Source organism: Budorcas taxicolor, chromosome 3 (assembly GCF_023091745.1).
Source record: "Budorcas taxicolor isolate Tak-1 chromosome 3, Takin1.1, whole genome shotgun sequence".
Taxonomy (NCBI): domain Eukaryota; kingdom Metazoa; phylum Chordata; class Mammalia; order Artiodactyla; family Bovidae; genus Budorcas; species Budorcas taxicolor.
This window is the reverse complement of record NC_068912.1, coordinates 116,394,669-116,422,143: the sequence shown is the minus strand read 5'-3', so window position 1 is coordinate 116,422,143 and position 27,475 is coordinate 116,394,669. Positions and strand designations below refer to the sequence as shown.

At 48.8% G+C, this 27,475-nt stretch overlaps 1 protein-coding gene across 1 annotated transcript in view; it reads left to right on the top strand.

Moving 5' to 3' along the window:
• IQCA1 (IQ motif containing with AAA domain 1) overlaps positions 1 to 27,475 on the top strand; it is a 171,526-nt gene that overhangs the window by 70,815 nt on the left and 73,236 nt on the right. Inside the window, exons 7-10 of the mRNA XM_052637841.1 lie at positions 2,719 to 2,841; positions 14,291 to 14,369; positions 23,605 to 23,711; positions 23,878 to 23,979. Coding sequence (XP_052493801.1) covers positions 2,719 to 2,841; positions 14,291 to 14,369; positions 23,605 to 23,711; positions 23,878 to 23,979 — 411 coding nt within the window. The remainder of the gene's footprint in view (positions 1 to 2,718; positions 2,842 to 14,290; positions 14,370 to 23,604; positions 23,712 to 23,877; positions 23,980 to 27,475) is intronic.

The following is a 27,475-nucleotide window of genomic DNA, read 5'->3' as shown; positions in this document are numbered from 1 at the left end:
GTGTACACTCGATCCCAGGAGAATGCTTTAGCACGGCACACTGGGGGTAAAATGATATTAGCCCTTTTAAAATTTTATTTATTTGTTTAGCGTTGTTTAGTCACTAAATCGTATCTGACTCTTCAGTGATGCCATGGACTGTAGCCCTGCAGGCACCTCTGTCCATGGATTCTCCAGGCAAGAATACTGGAAATGGGTTGCCATTTCCTTCTCCAAGGGATCTTCCCCACCCAGGGATCGAACCCACATCTCCTGCATTACAAGCGAATTCTTTACCGCTGAGCCGCCAGTGATTAACTTGGCTGCGCTGGGTCTTCACTGCAGCTCGGGATTTTCTCTAGTTTAGGCAGGTGAGCCGGAGCTGCCCTGAGTCTGTGGTGCTCAGGGTCCTCATTGCAGCGGCTTCTCTTGTTGTGGAGCACAGGCTCTAGAGAGCATGGGCTTCAGTAGTTGGGCGCAGGGACTTACTTGCCCTGCAGCGTGTGGGATCTTCCCAGACCAGGGAGCAGTGTTTCCTGCATTGGCAGGCAGAGTCTTAACCACTGGGCCACTGGACCACCAAGGAAGTCCAATATTAGCCCTTTTTAGCTTGCTCTCCAAAAGTAACCACTGGAGTGAATTTGGTGTGTGTCATTCTCTTACATTTCTTACCCTTCCAGTTCAGTTCAGTTGCTCAGTCGTGTCTGACTCTTGGCAACCCCATGAATTGCAGCACGCCAGGCCTCCCTGTCCATCACCAACTCCTCATGTCCATTGAGTCAGTGATGCCATCCAACCATGTCATCCTCTGTCGTCCCCTTTCCCCTCCTGCCCTCAATCTTTCCCAGCATCAGGGTCTTTTCCAATGAGTCGGCTCTTTGCATCAGGTCCCCAAAGACTGGAGCTTCAGCTTCTGCATCAGTCCTTCCAGCGAACATTCAGGACTGATTTCTCTTAGGAAGGACTGGTTGGATCTCCTTGCAGTCCAAGGGACTCTCAAGAGTCTTCTCCAACACCACAGTTCAAAAGCATCAGTTCTTTGGTGCTCAGCTTTCTTTATGGTCCAACTCTCAAATCCATACATGACCACTGGCAAAACCATTGCTTTGACTAGACGGACCTTTGTTGGCAAAGTAATGTCTCTGTTTTTTAATATGCTGTCTAGATTTGTTACAGCTTTTCTTCCAAGGAGTAAGCGTCTTTTAATTTCATGGCTGCAGTCACCATCTGCAGTGATTTTGGAGCCCCCAAAAATAAAGTCTGCCACTGTTTCACCACCACTTCCCCACCTCTTACACTTTTAACTACACATATATGTATCCTGAAACAGTGAAGTATTATTTTTTTCATTTTTTTAACTAGTTGCATTTTACACTGAAGGCTAAATGTATAACTATGGTTTGGCATCTTGCCTCTTTACTTTCTACATTATGCAGGTCATCCCGATTTGCACTGTTTGAAGCCCAGCTCAAGCCACTTACTAGTTGTGCACATGGGACTGTGCGCAGTAAATGTGCTCGGCAGTAAACGAGCTCACCTTTGTGAAGCTCATGGAACCATGCCTGGTTCGTGGTCCGGATGGAAGTGCTGATTTCATTTTAAAGCGGAGGAAACTGGGTCTCTCAGAGGTGCTGCCACTTGTCTCAGTCACGTGATCAGTGATGAGCAAAGCCTGAGGGTCCGACAGGGTGTGTGTCCCGTCGGGGTCACTGTTTTACCTCTCAGAATTCACAGCAAGTGAGCGCTCAGTGAATATTTATCATATTAAATGGAATCATATCGGGGTTTTTTGCCTTCCCAGATGGCACTAGTGGTAAAGAACCCGCCTGCCAATGCAGGAGACATGAGATGTGGGTTCGATCCCCGGGTCAGGAAGATCCCCTGGAGGAGGGCATGGCCACCCACTCCAGCATGCCTGGAGAATCCCATGGACAGAGGAGCCTGGCGGGCTACAGTCCATGGGATCACAAAGAGTTGGACACCACGAAAGCAAGTTAGCACATGTGGGTTTTTTTACAAACTTCCACTAATTCTCCAATGATGCTAATCCTATGTGAACTAGGTATTTTTAATCAATACTATATTCTTTAAAAATTATTTTATTGTCTTATTGTTATTTTCTGTATTTATTTTGGCCATGCTGCTCTGCATGTGGGCTCTTAGTTCTCCAACTGAGCCCCCTGCATTGGAAGCTTGGAGCCTTAACCACTGGACCACTGGGGAAGTTCCTAACCAGTATTTTAAATTTTAGGGCAATAAGTGGGTTTTTATAGGAAATACAAATTAAATCAGAGATGAAAGAAACCAACTCCGAGAGGAGATGTATGGAGTCTAGGTAAGGAGCACAGGAGCTCTCCGCTGGTATTTGGGGAAGAGGCGTGGGCAGGCCCGAAGCAGGCTGCAGCTGAGACGCTAATGAAGCCGAGACCCTCCCCCCCCACCCTGCCACGGGTGTCGGTGGGACCCCTGGGAGTCAGAGCAGCTCTGAACTGGCAGGGAACTGGATTCAGAAATGTCCAGCCTCTCTCTCTCCACCTGCCGTCTGAGGCCCCACTGCTGCCTCTGCTGATGAATCCAGCCAGAGGCAGACGGCAGGCAGAGTGGAGAGGCCAGGAGGCTGGGTCTGCAGGGTTTGGAGCTGAGCAGAGAAGGGACACTGACCCACACAAACACTTCCAGAAAGATAATCCTCTTGATCCGACTCTCTTAAAGTGCTATGATGATTTTGTTTTTCTGCAGGTTATTGATGATATTATTGCAAGCCAAGACGAAGAGGAGAAAACCAAAAAGAAGAAAAAGGAAAAGAAACAAAAAAAAGTAAAAAAAGAAAAGGAAACGAAAGAGACAAAGGAAAAAAATAAGGTATCTGGAGTTTTAGAAATTGGGAGTTTTCTTTTTTCCTTTTTTGCTTTGACTCCTTGGAATCATCTCAAGTCTGTTGAGACTACAGTCACTCATTTCCTTGGAAACCATGCTATCCCCCAGCTGTCCTTCGTTTTTCTTTAAATGTCGGTCGACAGTCAGTTGTCATCGTTTCTATGACTTGTAAATACCTGTTCGGCTGAGAAGTGGTCTCCACAGCTCAGACACCTCACATTAGTCACATATGCCATCGCTCTGAATGTTCATTCCTCAAAGATACATGATCCCACTCATCTTTTCTCAAGGGTAGAGATAAGGAAATTTTCTTGGCAAACCAGATGTCCACTACAAAGTCAAAACAATCCTGTCTAATTCCGCCAAAACATATTCCTTCCAATTTATCACTTCACATCGACGTCTCAGACCTGTTTTTAGCAGGGTTTGTTTCTTAATACCCAAAGGAAAGCAGAGTTCAGAGTCACTGCGGGCCAGGCCTGCCCTGTGTGGTGGGGTTGCTGGGTGGTGGGCGGGCAGGCAGGTGCTACGTCCTGGGCACGATTGGAGGGGTCTTTACCCCCACATACGTGGAGAGGCCCCTGCCAGGGTGGTGGTTCTCTCCAGCATAGACTCCTTCTTTGGGAAATAGAATTCCAGCTGGAAGGTAGCACCATCCGAAAACCTGAATGTGTGTGCTATAGCCTTTTGCCCAGATGCTATGTCACAGCTGACCAAAAGCCCGACCTAAATCAGAGTGCATCCTGAAAGGTTATGTCCCTCCATGACTCTGTCCAGAGGCAGAGAGCCACCTCTAGCCCAGGTGGCCAAGGCCAGGCTCCTCATATTCCCAGAGACGGGTTCCCCCTGGAAGTCAGACTCTCGGATTTCTCCACGGGGGAGACACCTCGCCGGGTGTGGTGGGTGGCGCCTGGGAACTCCGGAGCCGTCACAGTGAGAAAGACACAGGACCAGGTGTGTCATCCAGGAGTGACTGGACCCAGGAGGCCAAAGTTGTAAGCAGGGGAGAGGGGGTGATGGAGAGTATCAAACGGGAATCCCCGAAGTCCACGGAAACGCAAGGTATCACGATGGTGATAAGAGCTAGCATCTCGTTTAGAATTTCTCTGAGTGGGGCTTCTCTGGTGGCCCAGTGGTTAGGAATCCACCTACCAGTACAGGGGACGCGGCTTTGATCCCGCGTGCTACGGGGCAGTTAAACCCATGCTCCACAACTACTGAGCCCTCCCATCTGGAGACCGCCCTCTGCAACAGGAGAAGCCACCACAATGAGAAGCCTGTGCTGGGCAGCAAAGAGTAGCCCCTACTCACCACAGCTAGAGAAAGCCCAGCGGTGAAGACCCAGCTAAGCCAAGAAATCAATAAAGTTCCTGGGCTCGATCGTGGCCAACACAGCAGGAGGGGGCTCGCCCCCTGCACATAATGAACGGGAATCTCGCAGCTGCCCCCACTGCCCTGTCCCTCTCTAACCCTGGTACTCTGTTATTAGCTGCGTGGACGAAAGAAGAAAGGCCCCCCTCCCTCCTCTTCTTGGTCTCCTCCCTCTCCACTGAAGTGGATGCTGCATGCATGCGGCCCCTGTGACGCCCCCTCAGGACCAAGGGGCTCCATCCCCAGCTACAGGATGGGGTGCTGACCCCTCGCACTCGGTCCCTCCCCAGCAACTGTTCAGGGTATACAGCAGGTGCTCGAAGTGAGGTTACCCACCCCGCACTGGCCAGCTGCCTTCAAGGCTAGTCACCTTGGCGGGGGGGGGGGGGAGTCCCTGGCGTCTTGTGGTTTAAGAATCTGTGTTTCCACTGCAAGGGGGCACAGGTCTGATCCCTGGTTAGCGAACCAAGATCCCACAGACTGTGAGGTACTGCCAAAAATTAATTAATTAAACGAAGAAATAGAATCATCTTTAAAAAAAAAAAAACAAAAAAGGATAAGATAGGGTACAGAGACCCAGCCCCTCACTGCCCAGGACAACTCTGAAAGGTTCTCCCAGCTCCTGGGTGCCCTATGGGATCAACTCCTGATTTCTCACAATCGCAGCACAGTTCAGCTCCTCCTCTGCCCAGTTCAGCTCCCCCTGTGCCTGGGGCTGCTGCCCTCCCTCCCTCCCTCTTGAGGGACATTCCCAATAAACCACCCACTCGACTTCCATCTTCTTTCCAGGGAGCCCCACCCACGGGACCAGCTATCGCCTATCTCATGGACTTACAAAGCTTTAAACCTTGTTACCGGTGTGATATTTTGCAAAGGGTCTGTTTTCCCTTTATAGAGATTAGCTGAAATATTCAGATGTTTCTATCTGAGATCTTTGCCAAGTTTTCTGACTATATTTGTAGGGCTGGCGATCGATAGATGACCAAGTGTTAGAACAATACTCAAAAGAATAAGTGAGCAGCTCTGCCTTTGTGGTTAGGGTTGAGTTCATACCCGTGTGAGTCCAACAAAGCTAGTTGCCTCTGTCTCCTGCCTTTTACCCTCTAACCAGGATGAACAATAATAGATATCTTTTTCTACAGGTCAAAATGCTGATTTCCACATAAAGATTTGAATAGCTTTAGGAATGATTTCAGGATAGGATTTTTTTTAAGTCAATGGAAAAGATAATCTGATCTGTAAGAAACATACCAACATCATTTAAATGTGCCAAGGCTTCTTAGAGATTGATATTTCCTATTTTAATAATCACATTATCACTTTGTAGACCTGTACTTTTCATATAAATTCATGTCTAAGTAATTCTGAAGGATTATCCCCATCATATGCAACTATATCATAAATGCTGATGTACTCAAACTTTGCTTTTCTTGTAGAAAGCCATTCATCATTAAGTGACTCTTTAATAGCTAGTTAATAAAATGCTGTCACTCAACAAAGACCAGATTGTGTAGCTGATAATTTCAGATTTTTATGGAACAAGCTTCACTAACAGCGAGTTTTAATTTGCAAGTGTCAAACTCACCCATGCATATTTAGAAGAAGAGATGCTTAGAATAAAATTGAAATTCTTCCAATTGCCCCTGTTCCCTATTAGGCACTGCTTCAAAATTATCTTGCCAAGTGGGGGAGGATTTTAAATATTAACTGTATCAAGTGAGCTCTCTTTTTGGGTTTGTTTGTTTGTTTTTTTTTAGAATGAGTTAGAATTTGTGGGGTACAGGCAGATCAATAGAGTAGTAAGTGGTCCTTTGGGTGGGGTTCCCTGGAAACACTGAGAGGGAGGCTGTAAGGGTGGTTTATTCCCCTGAAGGGAAGGGAGGGAGAGGAGCAGCTCTGGTTAGAAAGGAAACTAAGCAAGGCAGAGAGGGATCCAGACCGAGAGAGGGGGGATGGACCGAGAGGGGGGGAGCAGACTCAGAGAGGGGAGCCCGGGAGCCGGACTCAGAGAGGGGAGCAGACTCAGGGGGAGCCGGAAAGGGGGGGGGAGCCGGACTGAGGGGGGGGAGCCAGACTGGGGGGGGGGCCGGACTGAGGGGGAGCCAGAAAGAGCGGGGGGGGGGGGGGGGCGGGGGGGGGGCGGGGGGGGGGCCTCGGAGCCGGACTCAGAGGGGGAGCAGACTCAGAGAGGGAGCCGGACTCAGAGGGGGAGCCAGATTCAGAGGGGGAGCCGGAAAGGGGCGGGGAGCCGGACTCAGAGAGGGTGAGCCAGACTCAGAGGGGGAGCCGGAAAGGGGGGGGGCCGGACTGAGAGAGAGGGGTGGGGAGCCAGACTCAGAGAGGGGGAGCTGATGGTCCGAGTCTGAAGTTTGCATCCAGCCTCACAGGACACTATGCATTTAAAATCAAACGTTCACGAAGTTGAAAGAGAAGTGGGTTTGTTGACCTTGTGGGTCTCTTTTTCCCTGAGAGTGTGATGGACAGGGCAGGTACTGCTGGTGGTGGAAAGAGCTGGGCTTTTACAGTCAGCAGTACAGCAGCCCACCCATCCGGCTCAGAGACCCCCGCCCACCCTTCCCTGACAGCATCTCCTTCCTGGGGCCACCTCTAGCTGCAGGACCGTGACCCTCCCATAGGGCCTCTCCTCTTGACCCCAGAGCAATGGGGTAGAGCTCCCGTAGGCACTCCATCAACCAAGAATCTGAGGATGAGTGAATGTCGTTGTGGTGTCTTTGAGATGGTTGAATGTGGAGACAACTGGAAGAAGCTTTGGAGCGTGAACTTGTAGGTTTCAGTGTCCCTGCTTGGATTTCCAATTTATTTTGGGCTTCATAGCATAAGAAAGGAGTTGGGGGCACTGTGGTGGATCTCTGTAACTGTAGACAAGAGCACCTTAAAATAACTCGTACTAGCAATCTTATATTCATTTGATCAGCTCACCAAGAAACTTTGCAAACATATTCACTTTCAAATTAATCGAAATTCTCTATTCCTTTCCTGGATCCACCTGGGGATCCTCAACACGAAGATGCCGCTGATGGACAGAAGGAAATAGATGGATCCAGGCGTTTTCTTTAGGGACTGACAGGCTTCCAAAAATTAGTCTTTCATCCGTACGCAAGAAAGTGGGAATCTACCTAAATGTCATACCTGATACAAAAACTAACTCAGGATATATCATGGACTTTAATATGAAACAATAAAACCTGTAAATAAAACCCCTGGGGAAAGATCTTCAGGATCTGGGGCTGAAGATTTCTGAGACCTAACACCAAAAGCACGACTCATAAAAGAGATAAATCTGATCTCATCAAAATATTAATAGCAGTTTTATGTTCTGTAAAGACCCTGTAAAGAGGCTGAAAAGATAGGCTATAGACTAGGAGAAAATTATTTTCATATTATTTATCTGGCGAAGAATTTGTATCTATAATGCATAAAGAATTCTCAAAATTCAACAGTGAGAAAACAAACTGGTCCTTATTTGTGATCTTTGGTTTTAAACTGGCTTCCCAGGTGGCTCAGACGGTAATATTAAAAAAAAAAAATCTCACTGCAGTGCAGAAGACCCGGGTTTGATCCCTGGGTGGAGAAGATGGCCTGGAAAAGGAAATGGCAGCCCACTCTAGTCTTCTTGCCCAGATCAAGTGGACAGAGGAGCCTGGTTGGCTACAGTCCATGGAGTTGCAACGAGTCAGACCCAGCTGAGCAACTAACACACAGAGGTATTCAGGCTTGCAGATAAGGAGATCCCCTTAAAGGGGCACCTTGATAGAGGAGAAGGCTGGTGCCTCAAGGGCATTTTCTGCAGACCAATAGCAATCTTTGCAAATATGCTTTCAATATCAGTGTAATTTCATTTGCCTCTCTCTGGACCTCATGTTGGCTTTGAACGAGAAAACACAGGGGGAAAGCACTCTGCAGTTCATCCCTACAGCTCTTGTTTTCTCTTTGTTATTTTCCAGTGTTCCTTATGTTCAACCATTTGGAATTATTTTCCTTTATATATATATATATATATTTTTTTTTTTTTTTTTTTCTTGGCCGCGCTACACAGCACATGGGATCTTAGTTCCCCCACCAGGGATGGAACCCACATCCCTTGCACTGGAAGCATGGAGTCCTAACCACAACCAGCAGGGAAGTCCCTGGAACTGTCTTCAATGGTTTTGTCCTGATCCTAACACACAATCACACAAATATTGAAGAGCCTTGTCTATGTTTCCTGTAGCCATAAACAGACTTGGCTTAGTGTTAATTCTTCTGGGAAGATCCTTGGGCCTGTCTCTGTGCAATTCAATTAGCTTGAAAAGCTATTGTCTGTCTATAGTGCCCGCAGGCCACTTCTGGGCTGATTTTTCCCTTTTGCATCTAAGAGTGGAACATAATTTCACTCTGAGTTCAGTGAGAAGTCATCAGCCTGTTCCCCATCAGAGTAACCTCTCTCCCATCCCCAGGACACAGATCCTGAGGGGCCCATCAGATAATCTGAAAGCCACAAGTGATCAGGCTGATGTATGGGCTCACATGCTAACAGATACATGCCTCGATGCATACCCCCATCTAAAAAGCCTAACAGATGTGCCCCCACTTGAATTTAACACCCTTGCACTGATCTGAGGTTAAAAGACTCTTAGTCCTTGGAAGAAAAGCTGTGACAAACCTAGACAACGTATTAAAAAGCAGAAACATCACTTTGCCAACAAAGCTGTGTGTAGTCAAAGCTATGATTTTTCCAATAGTCATGTACAGATGTGAGTGTGTGTGTCAGTCACTCAGTCATGTCCAACTCTTGTGACCCCATGGACTGTAGCCCGCCAGGCTCCTGTGTCCATGGAATTCTGTAGGCAAGAATACTGGAGTGTGTTGCCGTTCACTACTACAGGGGATCTTCCCTGCCCAGGATTTAACCCAGGTCTCCCTCCCTGTAGGTGGATTCTTTACCATCTGAGCCACCAGGGGAGCCCAATGGATATGAGAATTGGACCATAAAGAAGGCTGAGCACCAAAGAATTGATGCTTTCTAATTTGTGGTGCCGGAATAGATTCTTGAAAGTCCCTTGACAGCAAGGAGATAAGTCAATCCGAAAGGAAATCAACCCTGAATATTCATTGGACGGACTGATGCTGAAGCTGCAATACTTCGGCCATCTGATGCAAAGAGCCAACTCATTGGAAAAGACCCTGATGCTGGAAAAGATTGAGAGCAAGAGGAGAAGGGGACAACAGAGGAACGACTGAATGGCATCACCAACTCAATGCACATGAACTTGAGCGAACTCCAGGAGACAGTGAAGGACAAGGAAGCCTGGTGTGCTGTAGGTCGTGGGGTGGCAAAGAGTCAGACACGACTGAGTGACTGAACAACAACTAATCTGAGAGTCCCAGCCCCGGAGAACTCAGAGGCAGGCCCCAGAGGTGGAGCCTGAAGGGTCCTTGTCGTCCCAGCACCTAGAAATTTCCCCACACAGTAGGTGCTCAGGAAATGCTTACAGGTGGGCAACATAAGGTCATAAAGTTGGTAAACAAGCCAAAAATATCAAAACAAACAAAACACAAAGTACAGTTCAGTGGCGCCAAATAAAGGAATAGAAATTAAAAGTAAATGTTTGTTTCACCTACTCAGCTGGCGAGACTTTTATATCACTATGATTATGCTGTAACAGAAAGACATCGCCTATACGTACAGAAAAGGAAAAAGAAAAATGAAAGGTTCATTGGATAAAAGTGATGGTGAGGAAGCTGATTATTTTCTTTGATTTTTAAAAAATTTTATCGCATTGTTGCCATCGTGTTCTTGACACAATAAATAAGCATTTTTGCAAAACATACAACATGATTCTGCCATCAGCTTGCGGGAGAAGCTGAGGTGAGCCAGGCTCCCACTCTCCGGACGTCCCTCACGGGCATTTGCACAGAGCAGATCCTCCGTGATGTTTACAAGATTTCTGAATGAGTGGAAAGACTGGGCATATCTCAGATCCTGTTTCTTCTTGTGACTCACTGGGTCTGTGGGTGGCAACACCAGCCCACTTAGGTTCGCTGATAAGACAGAGCCAGGCACATAGCGGACACGTGATGGAGACTCCTGGCAGGCACGGGCTGGAACCGGGAGTTGCAGGACCCAGGTCCATGGGGACCAGCTCCTCTGTCACCCCTTCTCTGCAGAAGGCTGTGTGATGGCTGGGACCCATGTTCCCACCTTGCTGCCAGCTAGCCAGTCCAGCTGTGTGTCCCTGCCCCAGGGCAGAGGGAGTCGGCATGGCTGGCCAGAAGCAGTCTGGTGCTGGTTCTTTATAGGGTGTGAGCATCAGCAAGATGGGATCCCCCTGCATGGGCGCCCCACAGCCTGAGAGAGCAGGAAAGTCAGGTACACAAATAGCTGGTCATCTACACGGAGAGGCAGGTGCCGGGAAGGATAAGCAGCCTCAGAGTCAGGCTGCTCCCTGAGAGGCAGGTCTCTCTGATGAGAACACTCCCCAGTCACTTGGCTTGAGCTGGGAGTCGTGGTCGAGAAGTTTCCATCAGAGAGGGACATTGGTCAAGGTGGGCACCCTGACGATGCAAGTGGACTTGTGTGACCCCTTCACAGTGAAAGATGCAGGGAAAAAAAGCAACGACTTTGCAGTTGAAGTGGTAAAGCCTCCTCATGGCATTTCTCTCTCCCAATAACTGTCAAAATGGGAAGTGTTTAAAACATCAGCCAGAGGCAAAGATCTATCTGGTAAACTATTGACCAAAGAAAGAGCCATCTCTAAAAAGGAAGGCAGAAGCGTCCATTGTGCTTTCACTCTGGTTAAGAGGTGTTTCCTGTGTTGCCCAGTTACGTCATCACTGTGTGAAACGTCATGGGAACTGCTAGCACCGTGGTCATTCTGTGCAATCGGGATCAGATGTTTTCCCAAAACCGGTCCTGCAGTGTTTTGCTTCCCTTGAGAACTTGATATTTATTATAGAAATAAAGCTGTACAAATAGAGCTATAAATCTCATTTTTATTTACATGTGTGAAACACCTATTTAGGAAACAGGCCTGGTGCTGGTTCTTTATAGGGTATGAGCATCAGCAAGATGGGAATCCCCCTGCACTGGGGCCCCACAGCCCGAGAGAACAGGAAAGTCAGATGCACAAATAACTGGTCATCTACACGGGGAAGCAGGCGCCGGGAAGGACAGGCAGATCCCACTGAGCTGCAGAGGGTCTTGTCCACCTGGGAGAATCCAGGACAGCTTCACAGGGGAGGGGCCATTGGCCTGGGGCCTAAGGGGGATTTCCCGCAGAAGAAGATGGGAAAGTGAATCCTGGTCGGAGAGAAGGGGGGGCAACCCTCACCCCCTCCAGCCAGAGTCGTGGCCTGACAAGCAGATGCAGAAACGTCGGACTTCTGCTGGGACCCTCAGTGGGCGCCCTGCTCCCAGACCAAGGTCATGCTCTCTGAAGATCATGGCTCATGGGCCTTGCAAGGTCCATCCCTGCTCTGTCTCCCAGCCTCCTGTCTGTCTGCCGGCCCCCGTTCCATACACGCTGCCCTACTGATTTCCAACTACCCAAAGGCAGCCCAGCCTCCCAGCTCAGACCCCCATGGACTGACTGGTCCCTCTGTGAAAAGTGCTTGTGTGCTCCCATCCCTGGCGTAGCACTCCTTCCCCTCCTCCTCTTCCCCCTACCCCCCCCCCCCCCGCCCCCTCCCTGTCCTCGTCTCCCTCCCCTTCTCCCCTGTCCCATCCTCCCCAAATACAGACTGATCTGAGTCTCCCAAACCAAAAGGGCAACACGCAGGTCAGTAACACATTGATTCTAAAAATACTAAGGATTCACGAATGCTTATTGATACCTGGAGAGAGAGGACGTAACATCTCTGAGAAGACTCAGTTCAGTTCAGTTCAGTTGCTCAGTCGTGTCCGACTCTTTGCGACCCGACGAACCGCAGCACACCAGGCCTCCCTGTCCATCACCAATTCCCAGAGTCCACCCAAACCCATATCCATTGAGTCAGTGATGCCATCCAACCATCTTACCCTCTGTCGTCCCCTTCTCATGCCCTCAATCTTTCCCAGCATCAGGGTCTTTTCCAATGAGTCACCTCTGCATCAAGTGGCCGAAGTATTGGAGTTTCAGCTTCAGCATCAGTCCTTCCAATGAACACCCAGGACTGATCTCCTTTAGAATGGACTGGTTGGATCTCCTTACAGTCCAAGGGATTCTCAAGAGTTTTCTCCAACACCACAGTTCAAAAGCATCAATTCTTCGGTGCTCAGCTTTCTTTATAGTCCAACATTCGCATCCATACATGACCACTGGAAAAACCATAGCCTTGACTAGATGGACCTTTGTTGACAAAGTAATGTCTCTGCTTTTTAATATGCTGTCTAGGTTGGTCATAACTTTTCTTCCAAGGAGTAAGCATCTTTTAATTTCATGGCTGCAGTCACCATCTGCAGTGATTTTGGAGCCCAGAAAAATAAAGTCAGCCACTGTTTCCACCGTTTCCCCATCTGTTTTCCATGAAGTGATGGGACTGGATGCCATGATCTTAGTTTTGTGAATGTTGAGCTCTAAGCCAGCTTTTGCACTCTCCTCCTTCACTTTCATCAAGAGGCTCTTTGGTCAGTTTTTTAGGTGCCCCTCTGTCCGTGAATCATCTCTTTCCTCCAAGGACACGCCTTCATCCAGCACTGTCATGTTCTTGTTTCTCTGCTGATTCTTCTCAGAAGATCGGGTGTGCTGGGCAGGGGTGGGTCTCCTGCCCCAGTGAGAGCTGTGACCTCCTGTGGGTCCTGAAGGCATGTCAGTTGCTCCATAGGCTTGGAGTCCCCGCATTTCTGGGTCCAGGTTCTCTCCCATGCTCTACAAGGCTGGTGGCACATTTCATGAGCTGTGGTTCAAGCAGGTCTTCTGGGACCCCATCCCAAGAAGTGAGGGTCCTCCCAGAAGCCTGACTCCCTCCTGGGTGCTCTCATCACTCCTGGGAGCTCTCCTTCCCTGTATCCTCCCAACAGCCACGTGGAGTCAGGGCAGGAGAGTGGGGAGGGGTCCGATATGAGGATGGGCACTGCCCAACCACCAGGGCGTGTGGCTTCGGAGTCCCAGAAAGGAGGGCATGTCCTCTACCTTGACACACCAGAGATGTATGTCCCTTTCTTGCCGCTCCTTCCCTAAGCCACACAGAGAGCTTCAGGTGCTTTGGAAAACTCCCCATGGACATCATGTTGACAAGCATCCTTCCTTTGTCCTTTCTAGGGGGACAAGAAGCAGGTCATCGGGCACTTGACTCTTCATACAGTATAAACATGATTGCCCAGAAATGTCAGATGGGGCTTTGCAAGATCTGGCTGTTCACAGTTGAGAGCAGCCATGGCGGTGTAGGGCGGAGGGTATTTCTGCTGGGGATCAGGGCAGGGCCTCTGCCTGCAGAGCTCGGGGTTCCTGCAGCTCTCATCTGGCTGCTCTGGGTGGCTGAGCTCTCTGTGCAGCAGAGGCCCAGGGCAGGGAGGCCAACAAGACCAGCCTCTAGGAGAGAGGCAGGGTCTCCAGCTCAGGCTGGGGCTCAGGACTGGCTTCCTGGCCCGGGGAGGGGACAGGCCAGCAAAGAAAGGAGCAGTCCCGGGCTCCTACAAAGCCCGAGCTGACAGGTAGTGGAGCAGAACGCAGGTGGGGAGCAGCCCCGAAGCTGGGTCACAGGAACATGGCATAGGGAGGCGGCAGGACTCAGATGGGCAACAGCTCTCAGAGCAAGGAAGGAGCCAGACCTCAGAGGATAGGCCCCAGCTCAGGGCGTGGGGGCGTCCAGGGAGGTGCCTGAGTCAGGAAGGCCCTGTGAGCCCACCAGTGGAGCTAAGTCTCAACCATCCCCGCGCCAGTCAGTGGACACAGCGCCTCCCGCTCAGACTGTCAGCAGGGAAGCCGCCCAGGCAGGCGGACGAGGGGCTGGACCTTCAGCCCACAAACCAGGAGCGAACGTGTGCTTCTCCACAGTCGGCGTGACCACGCATGTGCGGGCCGCTCAGTGTCTGATTGCAGCAGGTAGATTGCCTGTCGTTAACGGGTGTGTTATTCCGCTCTAGCAGGAAGAAGATGAGATGTGGAAAATGTCACCGAGCGTTTTCCTTCACACGATGGAGGAAGGAAATAGCGTCTACAAAGGTCAGTTTACCAGGCGGGTGTGCTGACTGGGGTGCCCTTATTGGGCAGACGTTGACGCCCGGTCATGAAAAGCTTTTGTCATTGTGTACTCACTCAGCCATGTCTGACTCTTTGCATCCCCGTGGACTGCAGCACATCTAACTTCCCCGTCCGTTGCTGTCTCCCGGAGTTTGCTCAAACTCAAGAGGCTGCAAACATGCAGTTCACTACCAAGTCTGTCTGTCCGTCTCTTAAAATTGCTTTGAGTGGCTTCAAAGCATATAGATGGTAAAAGAGCAAGATGAGAATATGTCTCAGCCTCTGTTCTGTTTTAAACCCCTGAGACGTCGGCTGAACATTCTCTTGCTTGGAATGAAAGGGAAGAAGGATTTTCCCTGGATTGTTTAAATTAAGAAAATCAGTGCCGTATGTACAGTAAAATGTTGTAATCCTATTAGCCTAGGACACGTGCCTGCACGCTGACACCTAATTCTTTTGTCCCACGTTCAGAATGTAATCTGGCTCTTTCGGCAAGTGTATGAACTGGCCTTTGAGATGTTCTCATTATAATTTACTGGAATGGTTGTCCAATTCCCTTGGTTCCACTCCACCCTCATGATAAATCCCAAAACAGAATGACCTGCCAGGGTGACCCTGGTCATTAGTGCTATTTGGAAACTCCTGAGAAATGCCATAAGGGTGTGAAGTAGAATATTTCCATGCTTCAGTCATGCATGTGGCTCCTTCTTTATTTGGCCTTAGCCAGACCGCAGTGGGACTGTTACTTATTTAGTATGTGTTTTTAATTGATGGATGGTTTCTACCCCCAGTTTTTTGAGCCTCACCCTTAGCAACTCTATCAGAGTCGTGGCAGGTTTGATGGGCTGTCTGGTTCTATAAAATAAGAATGTCCGTGTCCCTCCTGCAGTTCTCTCGCTCACCACTAGTGGCCAGGGTCCCACTCAGCCGGAGACGCTGAGCTAAAGCAGAAGCACTGGGAAAGGATGACCTCGGAAGGACTTGGCAACTGCTTTAATGGGGGAGGGAGAAGGTCGGAGGGTAAATTAACATTGATCAGGCGCCCACGACATGGAAGGCATGTTTTCACACCCATCTCACTTCTCGTTACAACAACCAGGAAGACATAAACATCACTCAGCCCGGTCAGCAGGTACAGTGGGAGACCTGCCATCATTCGTGTTGAGAATATCCACTCTTTCCTGTTCTTTTCCATTATGGTTTATTGCAGAATGTTGAGTGTATTTCCCTGTGCTGGATACTGCAGGACCTTGTTGTTTACCCATCCTGTGTATAATAGTTTGATCTGCTAATCCAAAACTCCCAATCCAACCCTCCCCCACGCCCACCCCCGCCCTCCCCTCTTGGCAACCATACGCCTGTCCCTTACATCTGTGCATCTCTTTCTCTTGAAGATTAGTTTATCTGTGTCATACTTTAGATTCCACACATGAGTGGTATCATATGGGGTTTGTCTTTCTTTCTTACTTCACCTAACATGATAATATCTGGGTCCATCCATGTAGCTGAAAATGGCATTACTTCATTCTTCTTATGGCTGAGAAGTATTCCAGTGTATATACGGGACACATCTTTATCCATTCATCTGTCAGTGGACATTCAGGCTGTTTCCATGTCTTGTCTACTGTAAATAATGCTGCTGTGAACATTGGGGTGCCTGTATCTTTTCACACTCTAGTTTTATCCAGATATATACCCAGGAGTAGGATTGCAGGATCCCATGGCAACTCTATGATTTCTGTCAAACGTCCACTCACTCACATATTCACTCAGCAAACACTGACTGGCTCCCGTGTGCAGGTGCAGTGCTGGCCTGGAGGCGCATGCTGTCAGCAGGCTCACTGCACAGCCAGGGGCTGAGGTGGTGGGCGGGTGGCACCAGATGGGTGGCTGGTTAGTCTGGCCACACCCACTTCCAGGGGACCTAGCTAGGAATCGTGGTAGTCCACCCTGCAGAGTCACAGGCTCGGCTGGGGTGCCCCTGGAACTCAGGGCTAGGCCCCACACAGTAGCTGCCCTCCATCCCAGGACGTTATGTACTGGCCTGCACACACCGTCTCTTATCTCGTATTCTGCGTGTGTATCACCAGCCTTTGAGATACTTTCCAGGCCTTTGGACTGTCAGCTCATTTTCTTCTAAAGAGCCCCCTCTCCTGGAGCCCTGCTGGCTGTCCTTGGGGCTTCCTGCCTGTCCCTCCTTCATTCTCCTGTTACTCCCTCACCGTGTGGAGCCCAGCCTCCAGGGGGTCCCGAGAGCGACTGCCAGTGTGGAGGGATGTCTCGGGTGCTGGGTGCATCTCAGTAGTTTCTTACACTTGAGAAATGGAGTGTTCCTGCCACATCAGTAAACACGGGTGTCACAGCCATCAGTGATTCCAGCCCTCCAGATGTGACTTTCTGAGCCCTAAGGGCACTCAGGAAGGAGAACAATACCTGCTTGGTCTGGCAGCCATCAGGCTGCAGCCACTCCCTACAGTGAGCATCAGGGAACTCAGGATGTGAAACACACAGGACACCGGTCCCAGAGAGCTGAGAGGCATATGAAGGAAAGATCTCAGCGAGCCCAGACTCTTGCGTCTTCCTGTACACAGAACAGTGCTAAGATCCTTGACTTGAGGTATCTGGCTTTCTTTAATTCACAAAAATGCTTTTAACATTCAGACTACCTGCCCTTTGGTGGAATACTTCTATGTAACCTGGCTCTTCCCCGCCCCACTCCTCAGAGCAGTTCTCTCAGGGCTACTGGAGATGCTGTCTCGGGCTTGAAGTCCTAAAAATTCCCACTGAGTAAAAACATAACTCTCAACTTTGAGGTTGTGACTATTTTTTAAGTCAGCACACGCCCAAGACTTGGAAAGCCTGGCTTCCTTCACCTCTGATTGTAACTCCTTGGATGAAGAAGGAAAAGTGGGAGAGAGCGAAATCCTCCCCTACCTTCACAGGGAGTCAGGAGCTTGTGTCTAAACTTGATGAGTCAAGAAGCAGATTGACATACCTACACTACTGATACTGTATATAAAATAGACAACTCATGAGAACGCACCCTATGTATGAAATAGGTAACTAATGAGAACACACAGTATGTATGAAATAGGTGACTTATGAGAACGCACCGTATGCATGGAATAGGTGACTGGTGAGAACGCACTGTATGCAAAAAATAGGTGACTAGTGAGAACATACCGTGTGTATGAAATAGGTGACTTATGAAAACTCACCATATGTATGAAATAGGTGACTGGTGAGAACGCGCCATATGTATGAAATAGATAACTAATGAGAACATACCGTATGCATGGAATAGGTGACTGGTGAGAACGCACTGTATGTATGAAATAGGTGACTGATGAGAACATACCGTGTGTATGAAATAGATAACTAATGAGAACATACCGTGTGTATGAAATAGGTGACTGGTGAGAACACACCATATGTATGCAACAGATGACTGATGAGAGAGTACTGTAAGCACGAAATAGATAACTACTGAAAACATTCTGCACATTGCAGGGAACTCTGCTCAGTGCTCCATGGTGACCTGAATGGGAAGGAAATCCAGAAAGGAGGGGATGTGTGAAGAGGCACAGCTGATTCACTTTGTTATACAGCAGAAACTAACACAACATTGTAAAACAACTATACGCCAATAAAAACTTTAAAATAAATTATTGGAAGAAAAGGCTGGGACTTAAGAAGAAGCGGCAATATAAGTGTGTTACCTAGATGTTATCCTTCTAGATGACAGCCAGAAGGGCCCAGTGAAGCTGGACCTTCACATCCTCCTCCCACGGGCCCTGTGCTCTTCCTCCCGCAAGCCGCTCACACTCACACCTCCAGGCTGTCGTGCCTTCTGTTCCTTTTGCCTGGAATGCTTGTCCCTTCAGGCCTCCCCTGAGACCCAGGTGGGATGACAGTCTCCCACCTCACCTGTGCCCATCCCAGAGCCACAATATTCACCTCCGCCTGACTTCCAGGGGTGTGTTACCATCTCCCCACGGCAGGGCAACGGGTCTATGAAGACCAGGAAGGTATGTCGGTCACTCAGTCACGTGCGACTCTTTGTGACCCCATAGACTGCAGCCTACCAGGTTCCTCTGCCCGTGGGATTTACCAGGCAAGAATACTGGAGTGGGTAGCCATTTCCCTCTCCAGGGGGTCTTCCCAACCCAGGGATCAAACCCAGGTCTCCTGCACTGCAGGTAGATTCTTTCCTGTCTGAGCCACCAGGGACAGGGCATGAATTTCATAATTTATGAATAGATCAGATTTATGGATAACTCTGAATCTAGCCAGTGCATTTTAAATGAACAAATGAACGTAGGAATAAATGCCCTTGGACGGTGTAACTGGAAGGCAGAGTTTTTTTTTTTTTTTAATTATAATTGTTTTAATACTGTCTGGCTTTAAGGTACTGCGTTATTTTGATAAAAATTAATTTGGGGGACATCTAACATTCCTATGGGAAGCCCACAGACCCACGCAACAAAGCTGTTGAAACAGCCCATGCCTTGTGTGTAATTACCCTGTAATTCCATCAAGGCTGAGAAAACTACCAGCTGCTCGGGAGCAGGAGGCATGAACTGTGATTTTACTCGCTGGCTGTTGGGGTGTTTGATGAGTTACCTGGTGTGTCTTCGGTAACTTACAGAAATTCAGTGTCTTCATCTGAGAATTCTTTTCCTAAAAATCAAAGGCTTTCCTTCTCAAAGGAAGCATTAGCATTTTAATCACTGATATTAAGCCCCCTCCTCGGTCCACTTCTGAGCAGATGAAAACTGCCCCAGCCCTGGCTTCTCCCACTCTCAGATTAAAAACTCGTTCTCTGCTACAGGAAAGAGCGGTCAGTTGTTTCCCTTTGAGAGCATGGATAGCTTCCTGCATTTATAAATGTCCATGAAATCCTTGAAGGGGTCGAGACGTGCCCTGTGCAAAAGTGTCATGAGAAAAACAACATTTCAGTGGAAAACGAGGTCCATTTACGTCACCTCTAGTAAAACCCATGAAGGCTGCTCGGAAGTGCTTTATCTGTAAATCAGAGGCACAGCTCGAGTGCGGATGTCACAAGGTGCCACTGCTTCCACATAAATAATCGTATCTTGCTTTCTTTTCTGTTGAATATTCTCTGTTCCTTTCACTATTAAATGCATTACTTCCTGTCTTATCTATCCCCTGAAATAGCAAAGCAGCTTCCTTTGAATAACAAAGTGGTTTTGCTCTAAAAGATCTTAATGAAGCAGGTGGGTTTTGCTGGCAGAGATTTAATCATCAACCAAGATTCAGTCGTCATCTGTTAGAAGAGAGTTGTTATTGCTGAGTGTTGTTGTTGTTTAGTTGATAAGTCATGTCTAACTCTTTGCGACCCCATGAACTGCAGCCCGCGAGGCTCCTCAGCTCATAGGATTTCCCAGGCAAGAAGACTGGCATGGGTTCCCATGTCCTTCTCCAGGGGATCTTCTGGACCCAGGGATCAAACCCACGTCTCCTACTTGGCAGGCTGAGATGGTTGAATGGCATACTGACTCAATGGACATGAGTTTGAGCAAGCTCCGGGAGTTGGTAATAGACAAGGAAGCCTGGCATCCACGGGATCGCAGAGTCAGACACGATTGAGCAACTGAACTGAACTTGGCAGGTGGACTCTTTGCCACTGAGCCAGCACAAAAATCCCAGTGTTGTTGACAAATAGAACATTTTAGCACAGTTATATTTTCAAGGGGAAAACTTACCATTTTAAACCCATAAAAAAGAATTTTAAACCCATGTTATTCCTACGTTTCAGAGTTTCCCTCAGTGTAAGCTTATGCAGATTTCAGAAAATGCACAGAAAAGGAGCAGTTGCCTTCAGGCCCATGAGTTAACCGCCCTTCATGTACGCACACCTCACAAGCTCACTGCAAAATCCCCCTTCCAGGGGGTTCAGGCCAAAACAGGATAGCTGTCTCTTGCTGACACTCTCCATGGGAATGACAATTCAAAATGATGACTCTTCAGAGCCAGCTTTCCAGCCATTTCCTGTGTGCCCATCCCTGCTGAACCTGGTCCCCATCTGTCTTGTTTGGGTCTTCTGCCCCTTGGGACCCAGCAGTCCCAGGCTGGCTACCTCCCCCATTGGGGTGGTGATTCTGCTTGAAGTGAAAGTCACTCAATCATGTCCGACTCTTTGCCACCCCATGGACTAGACAGTCCATGGAGTTCTCCAGGCCAGAATACTGGAGTGGGTAGCCTTTCTCTTCTCCGGGGGATTTTCCCAACCCAGGGATCGAACCCGGGTCACCCGCACGGCAGGCGGATTTTTTACCAGCTGAGCCACCAGGGAAGCTCAAGAATACTGGAGTGGGTAGCCTATCCCTTCTCCAGTGGATCTTCCTGACCCAGGAATTGAACTGGGGTCTTCTGCATTGCAGGCAGATTCTTTACCAACTGAGCTATGAGGGAAGCCCTGATTGAACTTTAAAAAAAAAAAATTTATTTGGCTGAGTCTTAGTTGCAACACACAGGATCTTTGATCTTCCTTGCAGCGTGTGGTTCTTTCTGTTGTGGCATTCAGACTCTTAGCTGCAGCATATGAGACCTAGTTGCCTGGCCAGGGATGGAACCTGGGCCCCCTTCACTGGGAGTGCAGAGTCTTAGCCACTGGACCACCAGGGAGGTTCCCTCCCCTTGACCTTTGACCCTCACATCTGACGGGCATCCAGGAGGCACACCCCCAAGCCCCTCCAGCCCCATCATCACATCCCATTGTCTGAGCCTCAGCGGTGGCTGGGCCACCTCTCACCTGGCCACCCTGCAGGGGAAGAACCCATGGGTGCATCAATTTTATGAAAATTTCACCACTTTCACTTATAAATTTACAGTAGTTACTCTAGAAAAGATCTGGGCACATTCAACATCTTTTTCAAAAACCTGCCACTGAAACTTTGCATCACTGGTAGATTTCTCCTTCCTATCTTCCTATGATCGGCCAAGGATTGGTGGAGCCCTCGAATTAGCTGGGGGGAGACTGCTAAGCCTGAGAGCCCTTGCCAGGCCTGTAATCCAGACAGGCCAACTCCTCTGCCCAGCCAGCTGTCCAGGAAGTGAGCCGGCCCACCAGACCTGTGTGAGGTCAGTAGTTTGCGATGATCCTCTTTGGCTTCCAGAAACCTCCCTGCCAGCCTCTGGGAGCAGCATCAGGGTGTCCCCCCAGGGCTTGTGCAGCCGACCCACACTTTTGGAAAATCGGGGCTCCCCGTCTCCCTCCATTTGTGTCCTGTGTGGTCCTGACTCTGACCCCTGTAAGAGGACACGCCCCGTGGTCCTGTGTCCTCTCTTCCACTTGCTAAAAACAAGTGTTTTTAAGTGTTCTTAGCACAGCCACTGTCCCTCCTGGCCCCTCGCCCCTTTGGGGTGGAGATTGTTAATAAGCAAAGGACGATGTAGGGCCAGCAGCTAGTAAGTGGTAGGACGCAGGATCTCCCTGATGGGTTCCCCCCGGCCGGAGCTTGGGGCTCCCTGCCTGGCTGTCCATTCTTGTGTGTCTGCCTCTCGTGGCCCTGTTGCTCTGCGCCCAGGATCTGCAGTTCCCACCATGTCTCATCCCTTCTCCTTTCCTGTCTCACTGCTTCTGCTCACCCCTGGCCTCCGTGATTTACCCAGAGAGTCCACCCTCCTTTCTCATCTGTGTGCCCACTTGGCTCTCTTAAGAATCTTCTCTGCCCTCTGCCTGCAGGGTTGACCACTTGGCTCCCTGTGCACCCAGACATGCATTTCTGTCTCTGGCCATGACTGTCCTCTGGGTGTTGAGTGTGAGTGCCAGCCCTTCCCTACTTGGTCAGCTGTGTCAGGGGACACACTCCTGTCTGATCTCAGGATCAATGTTCGTAGGGGAGGCCGTGCTTACCAAGCTTACGCCCTGTCCCTCACCACCTGCCGTCCAGACCCCGCACGGGCCCCCTTTCTTCCCAGTCGTAGCCATTGTCAGATGGAGGTGGGCCGCCCCACGGTCCTCGACTGCCCTCCTGAGTTGAGCAGCGTCAGTGCCCCCAGGGACCAGCTCCCAGCGAAGTGGCCCAGCTACGTGGTGGTTGCAGGTTTGGTTCCAGCAGATTTTCATCACAGTCTGAACACAAATTCAAGGAAGAAATCCCTTCCCCAACTGGCGAGTCTTTTTCCCCTGGGAGATCCTCCAATCCCACGGCCAGGGTCCAGGGGTCTGCCCCTCTGTGAACATTTGGAATTCCCCTTCTGAGAAAAGAGCTTTATTTCCATTTATTCCAGTGATACAAAATTACCCTTATTTCCTCTAACCATCCTCCTAACTGCCAGGGTAAGGCCAAAGGGACATGTAAAATATATATGATTTCAAAAACATCCCAAAAATAATGCAAAAACACAGCTTTTGAATTCGTGATGAGTAATGGGTACTTGTGTGTTCAGTGTTGGCTTTTAATAGGGGCCAAGGTAAATCACGGGTAAGCTGAACTAGCAACAAAATCTCTCCCATTTCATTGAACTATTTGAATAGCAGAACGAATGGATAATGTATTACAGAAACAGTCACCTATAATTGCATAACTCCATAATTACTGTTGCTGTTCAATCGCTAAGGCATGTCCGTTCTTTGTGACCCCATGGACTGCAGCATACCAGGCTCCCTTGTCCTTCACTGTCTCCTGCAGTTTGCTTAGATTCGTGTCCATTGAGTCGGTGATGCCATCCCACCATATCATCCTCTGTCGTCCCCTTCTCCTCCTGCCTTCAGTCTTTCTCAGGGTCTTTTTCAATGAGTCAGCTCTGCACATCAGGTGGCCAAAGGATTGGAGCTTCAGCTTCAGCATTTCCAATGAATATTCAAGACTGATTTCCTTTAGGATTGACTGGTTTGATCTCCATGCAGTCCAAGGGATTTTCAAAAGCCTTCTCCAGCACCACAGTTCGAAAGCATCAGTTCTTTGGCGCTCAGCCTTCTCTATGGTCCAGCTCTCACATCCATATGTGACTATAATGGTACAGAAGAGTACCATTTGTTTCATACTTCGTTATTGGAGCTTTTCACATTAGCAACTTTCTTCTTTATTTTTTAGATGTTGTACAGGCACAGTTCTTCCATTTGGAAAGTGGAAAAGAAAGACATAGGGTAGAAGATGGAATTTGTGTTACATTTCACGAAACTGCCTTTGTTAGTCTTCATGTAGAAAAAAAAAATCGTTTTCTTTTTCTTTGTCCTTCTGGAGTGCAGACCTGTGGAAGAATAAAGACGAATCGTGGAATTTCCCGCAGGACTATGACCCTGAACTGATTAAGGAAGACAAGCGGAAGGAACTGGAGTCAGAGATCAGAGTGCAGGTAAAATGGCCTTAATGCTGGAGTCCTAGTCAAGTCTTCCACTGCAGCGCTTCTTTATCACTCCCTGTTAGCGACCTACCCAGAATTTAAGCTGTTTCTAACTTCGCAAAGAAAACACAAAGCAGGCAAATTCACCTAAAACAGAGTATCTTTTGTATTGACCTAGGTGGATGAGCTGATGAGGCAGGAACTAAAAAACTTGAAACTAGCTGTGAGCAGAGAGAAGGAACTGCCGGCGAGAAAAGGAAAGAAGAAAGGAGGTAAAAAGGTGAGTGACGCTTACGCTCGGGAGGCGGAGGGCAGAGCTGAACGGTGACCAGGAGCCCGGCCCCAGAGGCCAGGGTCGGTCCAGGCGTGCCGCAGGCAGACCCTGGCTGCCCCGGGCTGCTTTCCAGGAAACGTGCCTGCCTGTGGAGAGCTTCCCTTGGTCCACTGTGCATCGGTCCACCAAATGCATAGCCCTCAGGGCTGTGGGGTCATAAATGGGATAAATCCAGTCCGGGAGTGACCTCCCTGCCCTCCTCGCTGCAGATCTGTGGTACCCAAGCCCACAGGCGGGATGAGATCTCTCCGAGGAGCTAGGACATGTGCCTCAAATGCCTACCTCCCTGTAGAAGATCTGTGGGGAAGGAGGCCAGTGGCAAAGACCAGGTTCTTGGAGAGTCAGGGAATCTGATGAAATGAATTTTAAGTCGCCACTCATCCATCTACCAGTGGTTTAAAGGCCAGTCAGATCCCAATATTCAATGTTATGTACTGGGGTCCTGTGAGATAATAGAAAATGCTCCTGTAGGTCTCTGCCCCTACTTGCTGGCATGGAGCTCCTGCAACCCTTGTAAATTCCTAAGTGGTAAGTGCGCTGCAAGCCTCTTTTGTTACAATGAAGCAATTCTAGGTGGGTTTCTGGGTGGCTCCCAGGTTGGGGCTTGTTCCCACTGGAAAGACCACGCTGCGATCCAAAGCCTGGAAATCACAGTTCCATCCACCCCATTCCCAAGAGAGGGCAGAGGAGCTGGACATGGAGTCAATACTTGATCATGCCCATGTGAGGGCATTTCTGTAAAACCCCAGTAATCACGGGCTTTGGAGAGTTTCCGAGTGAGTGAACACAACCACGTGCTGGAAGGCTTGCCGTTGTTCAGTCACTCAGTCGTGTCCGACTCTTTGCGACCCCTTGGACTGCAGCACAGCAGGCTTCCCTGTCCATCACCATCTCCCAGAGTTTGCTCAAACTCATGTCCATCATGTCAGTGATGCCATCCAAGCATCTCATCCTCAGTCACCCCCTTCTCCTCCCACCTTCAATCTTTCCCAGCATCAGGGTCTTTTCAAATGAGTCAGCTCTTCGCGTCAGGTGGCCAAAGTATTGGAATTTCATCTTCAGCATCAGTCCTTCCAGTGAAAATTCAGGATTGATTTCCTTTGAGATTGACTGGTTTGATCTCCTTGCAGTCCAAGGGACTCTTTTAAGAGTCTTCTCCAACACCACAGTTCAAAAGCATCAATTCTTGAATGTTCAGCCTTCTTTATGGTCCAACTCTCACATCCATACATGACAAGTGGAAAAAAACACAGCTCTGACTAGGAGGATCTTGTCAGCAAAGTGATGTTTCTGCTTTTGAATACACTCTCGGTTGGTCATAACTTTCCTTCCAAGGAGCAAGCGTCTTTTAATTTCATGGCTGCAGTCACCATCTGCAGTGATTTTGGAGCCCAAGAATATAAAGTCTGACACTGTTTCCATTGTTTCCCCATCCATTTGCCATGAAGTGATGGGACTGGATAGCCATGATCTGTTTTTTGAACATTGAGTTTTAAGCCAGCTTTTTCACTCTTCTATTTCACCTTCATCAAAAGGCTCTTTAGTTCTTCTTCGCTTTCTGCCATAATGGTGGTGTCATCTGCATATCTGAGGTTATTGATATTTCTCCCAGAAATCTTGATTCCAGCTTGTGCCTCATCCAGCCTGGCATTTCACATAATGTACTCTACATAGAAGTTAAATAAGCAGGATAACAATATACAGCCTTGACGTACTCCTTTCCCAATTTGGAATCAGTCCATTGTTCCATATCCGGTTCTAACTGTTGCTTCTTGACCTGCATACAGGTTTCTCAGGAGGCAGGTAAGGTGGCCTGGCATTCCCATCTCTTTAAGAATTTTTCACAGTTTGTTGTGATCCACACAGTCAGAGGCTTTGGCATCATCAATGAAGCAGAAGTAGATGTTTTTTCTGGGATCCTCTTGCTTTTTCTGGAAGGGCACCGCACCCCAACTTCATGGAGGGAGAAGCTCCTGTGCCGAGGACCCTCCCAGACCTTGCCCTACACACCTCTTCATCTGGTTGTTCTTCTGTGGCCTTTATCGTGTCCTTTGATGACCTGATAATTGTGTTTCTGTGAGTTCTGTGAGCCACTCTAGCAAATTCATCAAACCCGAGGAGGGGGTCATGGGAAATGCAGATTTACAGCCGGTTGATCAGAAGCACAGGTGACAGTCTAGACTTGTGATTGTCATTTGGAGTGGAGTGGGGGAGGCTTTGTGGAATATCGCCCTTCACCTATGGGATCAGACTCTGTATCTCCAGGTCGACACTGCCAGAACTGAGTTAGGTTGTAGGAGCCCTAGCTGGTGTTGCAGAAGGTTTCTTGATGGAGGAAACCCCCATGCAGCTGGCATCAGAAATGTGGTGAACGTGCTTCCTGTGGGTCCGGAGCCAGCTGTGCCTCTGGGGCCAGGATACTCCAGGCAGGGGAGCTGGTAGGGTGTGGGCTTTCTCAAGTTCCCACAGTCCATCAGCCCTCCCTGGGACTCACACACTCCCTGAGTTTGTCACACTCTCAACTGCGTTAGTGATTAGTTTGCCAGCCCAGGGGGATGTGTGGTGTCTTTACAGTGACTCTATACTGAAGCTTTTTGTGTTGATTTTACAGTTTACAGTTTTACAGCTTACCTCTGACTCTTCAGATTAACACCTGAATGTCCTTGATGCACCTCTTCTGAGCTTCCATCATTGTAGCCCAACGCATGCTTAGTCGCTCAGTCGTGTTCCACTCTTTGTGACATTGTGGACTGTAGCCCACCAGGCTCCTCTGTCCACGGGATTCTCCAGGCAAAAATACTGGAGTGGGTATCCATTTCCTTCTCCAGAGGATCTTCTTGACCTAGGGATTGAACCCAGGTCTCCTGCATTGCAAAATTCTTTACCACCTGAACCACCAGGGAAGCCCATAGCCTGATGAGGGTTCTTTATATGTAATTCCCATAAATAGGTGAGGGCATCTATTTATGCCACTGGTTGACCCTGTTAATGAATTTCCTATCTTAAAAAAGTGATGCTCTAATGACTGAACGTGAAAATCAAGCTAAGCAAAAGGGAAAATGAAGACAGGAGGTGGCTGCACCCCTCCAGCTGAGACTCGGCTTCCTCTTCTTAACCAATAGCTGAGCATTGGTCTGGCACTGCTGCCCCTCTCACTCCTTGAAGCCTGATGTCTGCCCTCCACCATGTCCTAGCTCATGAAGTGTCCCAGGATGGGGTTGCTGTGAATTTCCCTCTTGGAATTAAACTGGTTGAACACACAATAGATGTGCTCAGGGTACCCCCAACAGATTGTGTAACTGTAATTGTGTAACTAGAGTTTTGAGTTCTCAAAATTCCAATCCACGCAGCCTTGGGAGACATAAATATAATTTTGTTTCATAAGCTGAGACTTAATTAGCTATATTAAATCCCTTCCTTAAGAAGACCATTAGCAGAAGGG